Consider the following 12,200-nt stretch of genomic DNA (forward strand, 5'->3'; position numbering starts at 1 on the left):
ATCTTCAGGAAGAGACACCAAAATCAGGACTGCCTGAACCAGGCAAGGAGATCCAGCAGGTAACTCATCTGAATGTTTTTCACACCTTATAGACCAACCAAGCTCTGCTGCAGTCCTGAGGAAAATCCAAGTAAGAACTTTAACTGAGAAAATACAAACTTTTTTTTTTTTCCCTCTGGATATGAAGTTACTTTTAAGTGCTCTGTATGTAGCCAAACACAGCACAGGAGACAACTAATCAACAAACCCAGCTCTGCAGCTAGCAGCTCCTGGATACCAGAGGCACAAACCACAGGTACTTCACTTCCTTGTATTCAGCAGAATTTAGACTGGCTGAATTGCAAAAGATACAACTGTGCATGCTAAACAATATTTTCCCAACAAAAAGAAACTCAGGATAGAAAGCCAGATCAGCAGAGCCCTATAATTTGGAAATGGGCCTGTCAGCAGGTTACTGACATTAAAATCAGGTTGAAGCCACATGTGTCTTTGAGAATATAAATGAAAAATGCACTCACTAGAGTAAGAGGATCTGGACCTATGCAGTCCATCTATCATCTCTCTCTGTCTAAAATATGTGTCATGAATTAATATTGGAGTCAGGATCTGTTTAAAAATTAGGCATTATTATGAAGAGCACCTATATTTTCTGTGGGAAATACGTGCTCAGGAGAAGGTAAACATGTAATTGTTTTACTGGGGCACAAAATTTATTTCTACCTTCTTCCATTTATCTCTGTGATGCCAGCCTGGCACAACTAAACAGAAGTTTTAAATCAGGTATAGTGAACTACACCTCTTTCTATGTGTTACATTTTACAGACATAATACTTTAGCAACCCTTAAAGCAGCACTTCTCTTTCTCCCCTTGGAAAAAAACCTCCTGCAACTGCACCCATTCCATTCTGTCCTTAGAACTCCCAGCCCCAACAGCAGCTCACAGATCCAAGATGACCTTATGATAGCCAGCCATCACAGTTATCAGCTCCAGGTTTGCATTATATTTGCATATTTGCATTATAAGACACAAGATATATAACATATGCTATATAACTTATCATGGAAATTATAAAAGGATCAAATAATACATTCCTTCTCTGTTTCTCAGGTTTTGAAAATACCTTTCCTGGTCACATATAAAGGCAAAGACATTACTAGCCACACTAAAGCAAAGACAGGAGTGGAGGCAGGTGTGGAGTAGCCTACGAAGGTACTACACTACGCCATCATTATACATATTGGCAGCAGGAACACCTTAATGAATGCTTAATAAGGCTGCTTAAGATGGGACATAAAGTCTACTAGTCCTTCTGCTCTAGTTACAGGTAACTCATTCACCTGGAAAATTTATTTCTGCTGTTAACTAGTGTAATTGTACGTACTATTTTGCAGTTGTATAGCTACCTACTAACTTGCTGTAGCTTTTTATAAGCTGTATTTAGAAGCCAAATGTTTCAGGAAGTTCCGTTTTAAACTTCTTAATACAAACTTATTTTGATTATGTAAAGCAATTTACACTGACTGGTAATACTTTCTAGAGAAACAGACAAGTTTAAGCTCTGGTAACTGTAATTAAGTTATTAAAGAAGTAAATGCCATCTGTCAGAAAATCTGCTTTGGTCTGTGCCACTCCACACTCCAAGATGTGAAAGTACCACCAAAAGCTGCAAATCTCGTTTTACCGTAAACAACATTGTCCGGTTTTCTGCAATGTCTGTTGGCTGCACAACACTGTGTCCATAGATAAGTTGACTTTTTAGGTTCAGTGAAATTGCATCTTCTTCAAAAGACCTGAGAAAGCTGTTACTCCTATGGCTTCCCTCTTGCAAATCCTTCTTGAAAGCGAAGGAACGAAGCCCAGGCTGAGAAAAGGATTTCCTAAGTGGCCTTTTCTCCTCCTCTTCACTGACCAAGGGCTGGAAGACAGACCGAAATTTGTTGCTCAAAGAGAAGCCTCCAAAGTTATTGGCAGTTTCATGTTGTTGGGATGATGTGTTGACGTCTGATTTTTTTGTACAACTTGCACGATTAAACTTTTCAATGCATTCATCTATGAGTGCTGGAGGTGCATTTTTATGTGCAACTGTCACCCGTCCACAGAACAGCACCTCAAACTTTTTGGCAAAAGGGTCTTCAACATCTGAGAGATTATTCTGAAGCTCTTCTTGACGAGCAATTTTTCCAGCTTGTCGAATAGAGCTTATAATCTCAGGCACCTACAGCAGAGGGGAAAAAGAAAAATGTAACATCGGCATCCAATGCTTTATGACAAACAAGTTGCAACACTAAGAGGTGTGCCTTCCTGTTACTTTTCTGAAATTTGGCTTTGTTTTCTGAAAGACCAGTTTAAGTGATCTTGTATTTGTCTAATGGACACACTATAAAAGTGAAACACTGACCAGATTAATTGCTCATTTGTCGCCCTGCCAAGAGTTCACCATCTTGAACACTGTCAAAAGAGCTTGATCTCTTGTAATGCTCCATTTTCAGTATAAGTTTTGCACTTGAAGGAACCAGCATAATGTGACAAATTCAAACTCAAAATGAAAGAGAAAAATACTTCAGAGAGCACAAGAGAAACAACATCCTAATTAATTGGGAAAGTTATTTAATCTGTTATTTTTCACCCTCTTCTCTTACTCAAGCATTCATGTCATGTAGATCAATAAGTCTAAGCAAAGAAATTTGCTTTCAGCTTCATAGTAGTATATTACGTTACAGTAGTTTGGTGTTTGGTTTTTGTTGTGTTTTTTTTTTCTAATCTGTAAATAGTTGGGTTTTTTTAAGAAATCTACTATTTTAGATGTTAATTTTTATTCTACCATCCTAGATGACACTGTCAAATAATATTACTTTCACATACAGTATTGCTTGCACGGCACCTGTATGAGAGAGCAGTCTGCTACAGCCCACAGATGATGCAATTATAAACAAAGCCCACACTGCCATCTAATATATTTTAAGTGACAGTAAATGGTCACAGCTATGATATGGTTATAAGGTAAGCTTAGCTATTTGCTAAGCTGCTGCAAGGCTGATGCTTGGTTACATCCCACTGCTTAGACTGGCCTAGGAGATGATGGCTCTTCTGCAGCTCATGCTGCTGCCATAACAACAAATGCAGGGGAACCATCTATGATTACAAAAGCATCATTCTTCTAACTTTTTAATTTCCCCAAATTACTTTGAGAAAAATCCACGCTAAGTGTGCCAGTTTCCTGACAAAACAGATTTCCTCTGTTAAGCATCAATCTGAGCATGTTTACTTACAAGTACTTGATTATGGACAGTACAGAAAGAAGTCTGGGAGCAGCAGACTAAAGCAGCATCACAGAAGAACCATCTACCCTATAAGAAAAGGCATCCCTAAACCTAAACAATGCTTCAGAGACATGATCTCTGTCTTTTTCAGACCTATCTATGGTTATCTAATGCTTAAACAGAATGCAATAATGTCCATAAAACAATGCAGGAAACAGCAAAGGACTTAAAGGGAAAAGAAAGATTGAACAACAAAGACTGAATGGTTATATTCTGGGTGCTCATGAAGATTCCCTAAGATTCTTTTTACAGACAAGGAAACATAGATATGAATGAATGGATGCACAGCTGGAGAGAGAGAGGTAGACAGAGAGACAGACACACATACATATAACTAGTGGATGTAAAACACTAAGTAGCAGATTAAAAAATAAATAAGACAACACAGGAAGCATTACTTCACCCTTGAGGGCAAGGCATGAATGAGTCATCAGCTAACCATTCAGCAAAGACAATGGGGGAGAGGTCAGAAGAATAGGGTGATGACTTCAGAAGTCTGTTCCCAGCTATGTCACAAGCCAGTTGGAAAACCTTGGACTCAGCTTCATGCCTTACTTTTAGTCATATATAAGAAAAAAAGTAAGGGTCTAACGAATCTTTGTTACCTCAAATGATACGCATTTGCTCCACAGTGAGCTCATGGCTCATCTCAGTTTCATTTACCTAATATTCCTTCAAAGAATCATTTTTAATTTTTTTTGTCACATAATATATCAGGATGACACTGAAACATAAAACTGTTCTGCCCATATTTCAAGCACAAATACTTCAGCATTTTCTAATAAACACATTTTACTCTTGTAGAAGTGCCTGGACTCACCAGTCACTGGCAATTTTACTTCCCAGGTGCCCAAAATACACAGAGACCTGTGATCCCACCCCTGCTTTTGCTGAGGCTGCAGAGGTGACAGTGAAGGAGTGAGGTATTTTCTGGAAACTTCTCACTTTCTTACAGAGAAGAATACAGCTCTCGCCCAGGATAAGAGTGCCACCACCTCAACCAGGGAGGGTTAAGCTCCCCCAGCATCACCCATACTGATGACTATAAGGAGAGCCTCCAGCAGGGCTGGTGCTGCAAGGGTTATCACTGAGCTAAAGCCCAGACAAAGTATTAGGGACCCATCATAGATGTGTGGTTATTGAATTCAATTTATTCTATGATTTTGTTATCAAACACCTTGGACATGGACAAAACTGCTATTCAGTAGTGGCTGGACTCCATACACAGTAGCTAGAGAAAGTCACTACATCACAAAGCATGACTTTGCAGTAGTTAATAAAGTAATGTTTGAGGACATCTAGCAGACCTGTTGATTGAAACCAAGGGGAGTATTTATTTATTTTCACACATGCTAAGACTTGAATTGTCATTTATAACTAACAGCTGGCTTCCATGCTACACTTACTGAAAAACACCAACTCCTCTGTTCCTGCTTATTAACTTAAAAAAATTCACAGCCTGTTAATATAACTTTATTACTTGTGATTAGGCAATTGATGCAATATTGCTCTAGCAGGAGTAGCAAATCACCACCTCACTTTCCTGTGACCCTTACATATGTTAAACATTAACCTCTTTTCATTAGTAAAGACAAGATGCCATGATGTATGAGAAGAAAACAAAATGTGTACTTCCCTGGAACTGCTCTTGGGCTGATCAAGATTTGTGCTCGTTTCATCTACCTGTACCATTCCAGGCCTTTTAGGCAAGTATCTAGAAACAAAGAATCCACACACTCCTGTGTGTCCTCTGGCCCTGGTTCCCTCAGCAAACAGACCCAAATGCAGAATACACAAAAATCAAGTAAATATTAGTTTAAAAAACAACAACAACAACAAAACCTCTAAAATGCAAATAAATATATAATTATTTCAAATTGTTAAAATAAACAACATAGGCTCTATCCTAGCAAATGTTTACTAACCACAGCTGGAATTTTTCCAGATTAAGCAGCATGCCACTGGGTAAACAGTAACCACATCTCTTGCAAACCCCCAGCAATTAATTAAGATGTAAACTGAGTCAGGTTTTATGGCTCTTCAATTTGTATCAAATAACAAGGATCAAGCTGCTCCTGCTGTTTGAAGTTTTTTAAAGGTTGTAGACTTCTTTCTGAACATAAGAAGTCTTTTATTGAAAGGGTGGCCACATGCTGGCAAGGTTTCCCAGAGAGGCTGTAGCATCTCCATCCTTGTAGATATGCAAACTCTGACTGTACATGGCCCTGACCAGCCTACTCTAGATGACCCTACTTTGAGCAAGGGGCTGAACTAGATGACCTCCAGAGGTTCCATCCTGTCTCAGCTTGGTGACTTAAATACCGACCTCTCCTATAAAGACCTGTAGGTAACTGTGTCTACTAATCCGAACTAGCTAAGACAGTGGGGCAGGACTGTTGCACACACATTCCTTCTTCCTGCTGCGTCTTTTTTTTTTTTCTAGCTTACTTCTATTTTTAAGTATTTACTGTCTTGTTTCTCAGGATGTAATGAATGGATAAAGATGATATTTCTGTAATCAGAAAAACAACTGCTGGTGATCTAAAATTATTTCCTTAAAACCACACAACTAAGTACAGAACAAGAATGGAAGCAACAATGAAACTATCAAACACAGACCATTACCGTCTCGTCACTCACTCCTGGCCATATAATTGAAATTCATTGGGAAAGGTTTCTGCATTTAGAGTTTCTGAATTAGATATAGAAAAAGATGTACCTAAAACCACTAAACCTAACACTGGACTGTTGTAATTTATTTATTTTTTTTTAACTATGCCATGTTATTTCTGCTATGATGAGAAATGTTTATTTCATAGAGAAATAGCAGGGAATTGAAACGCTGAATATTCTTGTGACTTGACTCTTGGGTAATAGAACACAAGCCAACATCTAGAACTTCCTACTGCACATTAGTCTATTACTAGACAAACAGCTACAGCTTCTATACCATGCACCGAATCATGAGATAAGGCAATATTTTTAAGCATGCACAGGTTTGCTGCATCTGAAGAACAAGGAATGGTTTTTCCCTTCAAAGAAAGAGAAACTGCAGTTCCACTTTTTCCCCATGTAACCCAAAGTCACCCTGTAAGTTTATATACAAGCATGCAGTAAGATGTCAATACTTTTAGCCTATCAGTGGATTTGAGAAAGACTGAGAAACTATTCCAATAAAAACAGCACAGTAACAGCTGAATGCAACAGCTGCCTTTTGGTAAACAAGACCAGACTTAAAAAAAAAGATTCCCTGTGTCTTTAATACATAACAGGCAGGAAAGCAAAGCCTGCCACAGGAAAAGAACTGTTAACAGCACATCAACTGGTAAAGGCTGGGAAAAAAAAAAAAAAAAAAGTGGGACCATTTCTGATTTTAGATGCTTCACAGTGTCTATACCCACAGGATCAATCTACCAGTTTAGACCTGCCAGTCCCTTCTTTCACAATGCTTCAGGTCAGTGAAGGGCTCAAACATAGGCTTAACTATTTCAAGGGAGTAGGTGATTTTATTTAATAAAAGACAGACCTGTGTTGCCAGGAACTGGTCTTATACAATAGACTCCATACATTTTTGGAGACTGAAAACCATTAAGGTCAGATCTTGAGTTAACATGAGGCTTCAGAAGATCTCACATTAATCCAGCTGGAATACAGCCTTAAACACCTTTCACAAAACTCTTGAAACAAGCAGATGTTTTAATTGAGTTTTGCCTGCCTACTCAAGTATGGAAGGACATCTGAATTATTTTCAAGTGTTTTTACTTGCCTTTTCTTCTCACCCTAGAAGGCTTGATAAAGTGTCAAGAAGTCTAACATACTCTTTGCTGCTAATATCTTCCCTTCTCTATTTTACTAGAGAGGGCTGCTACAGGAAAAACAGAGTCCACGGCTATGTATCTTGAGAGAAGCCGTCTAGCCATAACAGGACAGATAGCAATATTTTTGTCACCCGTAAGGTATTTAACCATGGAATGCTTTGTAAAACTAGTAGAACAAAAGAAAAAAGTATTTTTTGAGACATAAACAACATACACAAAAAGATAATATAGCAAAATATTTATTTATATTTTTAAAGGAGTGCATAAAATATTTGATTTTGGTAGTTTGATATGTAGTAAAAAGCATCTGGTCGGTTTTCAGCACACTTCCAGCAACAGCTGTGCAGTAATAAAACAGATCAATGCTTCCTGTCCTTATCACTACTTAAGCCCACACTAGTGCTCAACTGACTTTTTTGAACAGTTTTCTCCACTCAATGGATTTGAGTGGATACAGTTTGGCATTTTTAGATCTAAAGCATTTCAATTTATAGATTTCACTTGGATTTTTTTTTTAAATTGAGATTCTGCATAATTTCTCCTTTCAGAAAAACAGAATAATTTAATTTGGATGCGTCTCATGATGGTGCAACACCCCACATAAAATAAGACAAACTTTCAAGTTAGATTCAACTTCAAACTCAGATGAGCTGCTGGGGATCACTCCAACTACAGGGACCCCACAATCTCCTCTTCCCTTCGAGAAATCTACCATCTTCCAGAATAAGAATGGCAAGAAACAGCTGAGATTTCTTTTGGGAGAAGTCTTGTCCACTAGTTTAACCAAAGAACAAACTAAAAACTAGCACATAATCACAGTCTTTAGTCTCTCACTGAAGTAAACAAGTTTTAAAAGTGACAGAATTTCCTTATTCCTTGGCATTCACAGAAATTCAAGGGAGAAAAGAGTAACAAACTTCTCAAGTTAATTTTAACTTCAGTGAAAGACCTCTTGTCTTACCCTCAAGTGTCTTCACAGGGTTTTTTTTTTCTATTATCTTGCCTGGAGACTTGCTCTGCAGCCTCTTATACCTTGCTGACCTTTTCCAATCATGAACTTCAATTATTGTTTTTAAAATTTTCATCCATTGATTTCCTTTCTTCCTTTGCTATTTGTTGACCTTCATTCCTTCCACAAAGCCACTTTTAAACCAAGATTTAATTCAGAAAGAGATGCAGGAAGTTTAGAGTTACTCTAGTGCCTGGATGATAACCATTGTTTGTAAGTTACTGTGATTTATTCTGTGCACAGCAAATACACCACGGGTACAGCCAAACTGAGATTCTTACCAACAGCTCCCCAAGTACTTAACATCAGCGGGTGCACAGAAAGACAGCTCACTTTGCTCCATGACTTCACACTTCAGTGCCTATAACCCAAAGCTGTGCTACTGTATCCACATTGCTCCTAAACCAACTGTGAACTATGCTACGCCCAGCACCTTCACCAGCTGCACATGTTGGTCTAGCTCATTTCTCTCTACCGTACCCCAAATGCACCAGGTGTTTCATTTAACCAGAGAACTTGTGGGTATCTTTTGAGAAAGGAGAACAAATCAGAGCACAGCTGGGGGGCTAGTAGGGGTAGTCAGGCTAGCAGCTAGCAGGGCTAGCCACACCACAGGTGTGCTGATCAGAAGGACTGTGAAACCAGACCTGCAAAGGCAAGACAGATGACATTTCAACCTTGGTAAGGGAAAACTCAGTGGCTGAATAATATTGCCATGGACCTATGAAAGGGAAAGTGACTCTACGTGTGCCTGCTTGTGGGCACAGTTTGCTCAGTTAGGTTTGAAATGGCATTATATAGAGTACTATAAGCAGGGGTGATGGGGCCAAGACTAAACTTTTGCAGGGATGTAAGAAGCTGATAAGCAATAATGTACTAAAATTCAAAGGACATTCAGCATGGGGAAGAAGAGAATAATCTGCTAAATCCAGTTCTTTTTTACTTGGAGCATGGCTGATGAGTGGAATGAGTGCCCTCTGAGATTACTCTGACACAGTAAGCACCAAGAGTTGAGCACCACGTAGCCAACAGGAACTCCTACAGTTTACAAGTTATCATAAAAAGCCTCAGAGGTGACTAGACCTCCACGTACATCAAATGCTGCATCCAGAAGACTGCTAAGCAATGTGGCTTGATGTTGCCAGTACTTCAGGCCACTTTCACAGTATCGCATTCCTTTTAATATTAAAGACATGTATCTGCTCGAGAACCTTCCTCGTGACTCCTCAGCCAGCTGGAAAAGGCTACACTTCTGCGAAGTCACGTGAGATGGAGAGCACTCTATGCAATTCAAAGAGGCACAAAAAGGTTTTCTTTCCTTTCTGAAAAAAACAATATTCACAGACTCTGTTTATAGATTATTGTAAACAAGCTCAGAAATAGAACATAATTGTACTCAGCGTTCTAGTAAAGCTGGACTGCTATATTTTGCGGTGGTGCTTCCTCCCCAGGAGAGATGCATCATGTCGCTGATACACTTTAAGGCTTTCACATGCTCTTAAGACATACCTCACTTGAAGCCCAAAATACAACAAAACCTGGCTACTCTCCATAGGTAAACTGCCATGTCACAGATTGCTGGTTACTTTTGGACTCCTCCCCAAGAAAAGGCAGGATCCAAAACTGAACTGCAGTTCAGCAGAAAGCCGCTGTGGGCTTTCGCTTCACTTCCAAATGCAGCAACACCTGACTGGCTCTGAAGGAGGTATTCCTAAAAAATCTACTTTTGGGAAGCTTATTAGTATACTCTGCCCCATACCTGGAGGGCTTATCACATGATGTTCACTTATTCATTTTTCCCCAGCTCCATTCTATCCTTATGATACAAACCATTTCTTTTCATCTTGTACTTCTTCATCAGCTCATCCATTCAGTACCATAAATTGTTAAATAACAAATGTGAAATAAAGCAAGACAACAGGTATTTCAAATAGCATATTAACACATTTTCATAGCCTTAACTTCTCCATCTTTTGTTTAAAAGTTTTCTTACACAACTTTGCAAACAAAACCAGTACTTGAAGACATAACATCAGTTGCTGGTCATATCTGCAGGATTCCTGGCTCACATTTTACAAGGTGACTATTGAACAAGTAGGCAATACCTGTTGTGAAGTAATAGCTAGAAATATCTATGCCCATTTGTTAACAACAGATTAAATACTTTTTTGGGGATGGAGGGTGGCATTGCAAGCAGCTCCCTTCACAGGATTGAAACAGGCCTGGGTCTGAGTTGGAGGCTATAGGGTGGGAAACAGAAGGAAGCCTATCAGTAGATAGTTACAAATGGAATGACAGTAAAAGCACTTGACAGCTCTCAGGACAAGGGTTTTTTCTTGTTGTTTGTTTTTTTTTGGTTGGTTGGTTGGTTGTAGTTTTGTTGGGTTGTTTTTTTTTTGGGTTGGTTTTTTTTTGGGGGGGGGGGCGAATTTGTGTTGTCTTTTTTTAAACTAAAAGTCAATAACAGGATTTAAAACAGGAAATTAGTTATTAAGAACATTTTGGGGAAAAAAAAAGTTATTTATTGGATTAAATTCCATTTGTACAATAGGAGACAAGCTCTCTCCTGGTCTCCTTTGCTCTCAGACTTCTGTCACAGTCATCAAAAACTGGTACCACTGGCAAAATAAGGGCTAGAAAAACAGAAGTGATTAGAACTTCTTTTCAAATTATACAAAGCCTGAAATTGTTCTGTCCTTTTTAGCAATATCCAACTTCCAAGAAGGGAGAAAAAGTCCATTTATGATGTGTGTCCTTGTTACAACTTAAGTTATTTCTGATATAACCTTCTTAGGCAGCTAAACCAAATACATGTCAAAATCCCTTTCCCCTCAAAATTTATTTTGAGGTTTCCATGGGATGTGGGTCCTATGAATGCTTTGGTTTGGCATGATGTATTAGTTAGCTCCACTTGCAACGGAGTAAAACACTCTCTCTCTTACTCTGACAACACAGTAGGACTTCTGAAGAAAGGGACAGTCTCAGGGTCCTTCTCCCTAGAACTGCTAGGACAAAAAAGGACTTGGACTTTTTGTGTTGTTTTTTAACATACATGGAAGCATTATCCAGTCTTCAGAAATACTAGATAAAAAATGCTCCCTGAATTATAAAAACCTACAATAAATAATTTTATATATTATTCTGCATTTTATAAACAAAACATAGTACCCATTCCACCAGCTCTGCTGGCATACAAAAGAACATTTTCCTTAAGTCTACAAAAGTCAGCCTTAGATGACTGTATGTCAAACACAGTATGTCAATCACTTCCACAGAAAGCCAAATCCCACAGGGTATATTTCAGCAGAGACTTACTCAAAATCTGAAATTCCAGCACATATTTTTGGTTCAGGTTCTGGATAGCTACCACGAGTTTTAACGACAGGCCTCTTGTACCTAATCGTTTAAAACTCCAAAGCACTTGTACAAATCTCCTTTTCCATGGCTTGCATTTGAGGGGATTGGAAGCTATAAGAAGGTCCAAAGAAACAAAACCAGGATGAAACATTTAGTGTTAACTGTCCAAATTTCCATTACAACGGCTTCGGTGAGCTCACTTCATTGGTACTGCAGCAGCAGACCAATGTCTCAGTAAATGTAGAGAGGCAACTGTTAAGATTTAATAAGATACTAGGTTACAGAGCTCCTTCAAATAAACACACAACCCCTCCCCAAAATGTTTGAATAAAAAAGAAAGCAGGTGTATAGTTTAGCTCAGCTTTGCCATTTTCAGTAGCTGGGAATGTGCTTGCTTAACTATGCACAAGTAATCTCTGCTCCCCAAACCTGCAGTTTCACAGGATATATATATACCTGAAAATCCTGTTCGGTTACTTCGTACCAAAGGCTCCCCCTGGAAAAAGACATGTTTCTGATTACAGTGATGATGCTGTAAAGGCACAAAGAGAAGCCATGTGTCCAAAGCCAGCAACTTTTTAACTGGGACCAAACTTCAGATATTTCAGCCAAGGTGATTTTTTTTTTGTTTGGTTGGTTTGTGTGTTTTGGTTTTTTTTATGTTGTGGGGTTTTTTGTTTAGATTTGGGGGGGGG

General features: G+C 38.7%; 1 protein-coding gene across 4 annotated transcripts in view; it reads right to left on the reverse strand.

Annotated features, from left to right (window-relative positions):
* The window catches only part of TBC1D1 (TBC1 (tre-2/USP6, BUB2, cdc16) domain family, member 1), a 97,114-nt gene that overhangs the window by 54,311 nt on the left and 30,603 nt on the right, over positions 1–12,200 (reverse strand). For 3 of the 4 annotated variants that reach the window (XM_010006124.1, XM_010006123.1, XM_010006122.1), the window contains exon 2: positions 1,683–2,216. In XM_010006124.1, the coding sequence (XP_010004426.1) occupies positions 1,683–2,216 (534 nt within the window). The remainder of the gene's footprint in view (positions 1–1,682; positions 2,217–12,200) is intronic. The other variant, XM_010006125.1, reaches the window with a different exon arrangement.

This window comes from Chaetura pelagica, unplaced genomic scaffold (assembly GCF_000747805.2).
Source record: "Chaetura pelagica isolate M959 unplaced genomic scaffold, ChaPel_1.0 scaffold189, whole genome shotgun sequence".
Lineage (NCBI taxonomy): Eukaryota > Metazoa > Chordata > Aves > Apodiformes > Apodidae > Chaetura > Chaetura pelagica.